The 1,828-nt window shown below is 41.5% G+C and overlaps 1 protein-coding gene across 1 annotated transcript in view; it reads right to left on the bottom strand.

The window, feature by feature from the left end:
* Positions 1-69: 69 nt before the first annotated feature.
* Positions 70-1,828, bottom strand: part of EMH_0041280 (uncharacterized protein) — a gene marked incomplete at both ends in the record, with an annotated part of 4,306 nt that continues 2,547 nt past the window's right edge. Inside the window, one exon of the mRNA XM_013495608.1 lies at positions 70-357. Coding sequence (XP_013351062.1) covers positions 70-357 — 288 coding nt within the window. The remainder of the gene's footprint in view (positions 358-1,828) is intronic.

The raw sequence follows: 1,828 nt of genomic DNA, 5'->3' as shown, positions 1-1,828 counted from the left end.
AGCAGCAGCAGAATGCTGCTGCATTCGCACAAACGCCAGATGGTGCAGCAGCAGCAGCAGCACCAGCAACTACTGCAGCAGCAACAGCAGCAGCAACAGCAGCAGCAACAGCAGCAGCAAAAGCAGAGGCAGATCTTGCGGCCTTTCGAAGCCCAGCATTTCAGGTGTGTTTTGCTGCTGCTGCTGCTGCTCCTGCTGCTGCTGCTGCTGCTGTTGCTGCTGCTGCTGCTGCTGCTGTTGCTGTTGTCGCTGCTGATGTTGCTGCCGATGTTGCTGCTGTCGTTGGTGCTGGTGGTGCTGCTGCTGTTGTTGCTGCTGCTGCTGCTGCTGTTGCTGTTGCTGCTGCTGCTGCTGCTGCTGCTGGCAGCATGCTGTCTCCGTGTTTCCTGTCGTTTATTTATTTTATTTTATTTTTATTATTTTTATTTTATTTTGTTTTTTTTTGTGTATATATTTGTTTTATATATTTATATTTATATTTTATTTTATTTTATTTTATTTTATTTATTTTATTTTTTTTTTTATGTTTGCTGCTTGCAGCCGGGGTGTATACCTGAGGACCCGCCGCCGCCAGAGCTTTGCCGCTAAAACAAAATAAATAAAAATAAATAAAAATAAATAAAATAAATAAATAAATATAAATATATAAATAAATAAAAATAAATAGATAAATAAAAATAAATAGGTAGATATGAGTAAATAGAAAAGAGAGAAAGAATTTGTTTTGTTGATTTTTGCTGTTTAATAATAAAAGAAAAAACAAAAAATAATAAATAAATAAATACAATATGAACAGCAGCAGCAGCAGCTGCTGCTGCTGCTTCTGCTGCAGCAGAAACTGCTGCTGTTGCTGCTGCAGCAGCAGCAGCTGCTGTTGCTGCTGCAGCAGGAACTGCTGCAGCAGCTGCTAGAGCAGCAGCTGCAGCAGCAACTGCAACGGCTATAGTAGCAACAGCTGCAGCAGCAGCAACAGCTGCAACCGCAGCAGCAGCTGCTGCAACAGCAGCAGCAGCAGCAACAGCTGCAACCGCAGCAGCAGCTGCTGCAACAGCAGCAGCAGCTGCAGCAATATCTTTTTTGTTTTTTTATTTAGTTGTTTATTAATTTTTTGTTTTAGGAGTTGATGAGTAGAATAAAGATAGTTTTAATTGGGGTGTATATGCAGCTCGGGGTGTATATGCAGCTCTTCTTCTTCTTCTCTTTCATTTGCTTCATTATATATCATAAATTCTGTTTGTGTATGTTCATCATCTTCTGCTGCTGCTGCTGCTGCTGCTGCTGCTGCTGCTGCTGCTGTGTCTCCATCTTCTTCTGCTGCTGTTATATCTGCTGCACCCCCAGCAGCAGCAGCAGCAGCAGCACCATCGACATCAGCAGCAGCAGCACCACCACCAGCAGCAGCAGCAGCAGCAGCAGCAGCAGCAGCAGCAGCAGCAGCAGCTTGGCCAGCAGCAAAACTCCAGACTTGTCTACACATGGGGCAGTTTCCTTCTTCTTCGCTGCGTACCCCTTCCCGATTCAACCAAGCACCTGCATATACACCCCAAATATATATTTATTTATTTATTTATTTATTTATTTATTTATTTTATTTTTTATAGTTTATGTATGGATTTATATTGTGTAGATGTATAGGGTTTGTATGGTGCAGCTGCTGCATTTTTGTTGTTTGTATATTAGGGTTTAGGAAGATATATATATATATTGAGGCTTTTTAGGGTTTAGGGTTTAGGGTTTTTGTATGCATTAGGGTTTAGGGTTTACGTATATTTATTTAGGGTTTTAGTGTTTCTGGTTTCGTTTTTGTGTAAATAATTAGGGTTTAGGG

Source organism: Eimeria mitis, genomic scaffold, assembly GCF_000499745.2.
Source record: "Eimeria mitis Houghton genomic scaffold, Emh_scaff1662, whole genome shotgun sequence".
Taxonomy (NCBI): Eukaryota; Apicomplexa; class Conoidasida; order Eucoccidiorida; family Eimeriidae; genus Eimeria; species Eimeria mitis.
This window is presented reverse-complemented; position numbering and strand designations above follow the sequence as displayed.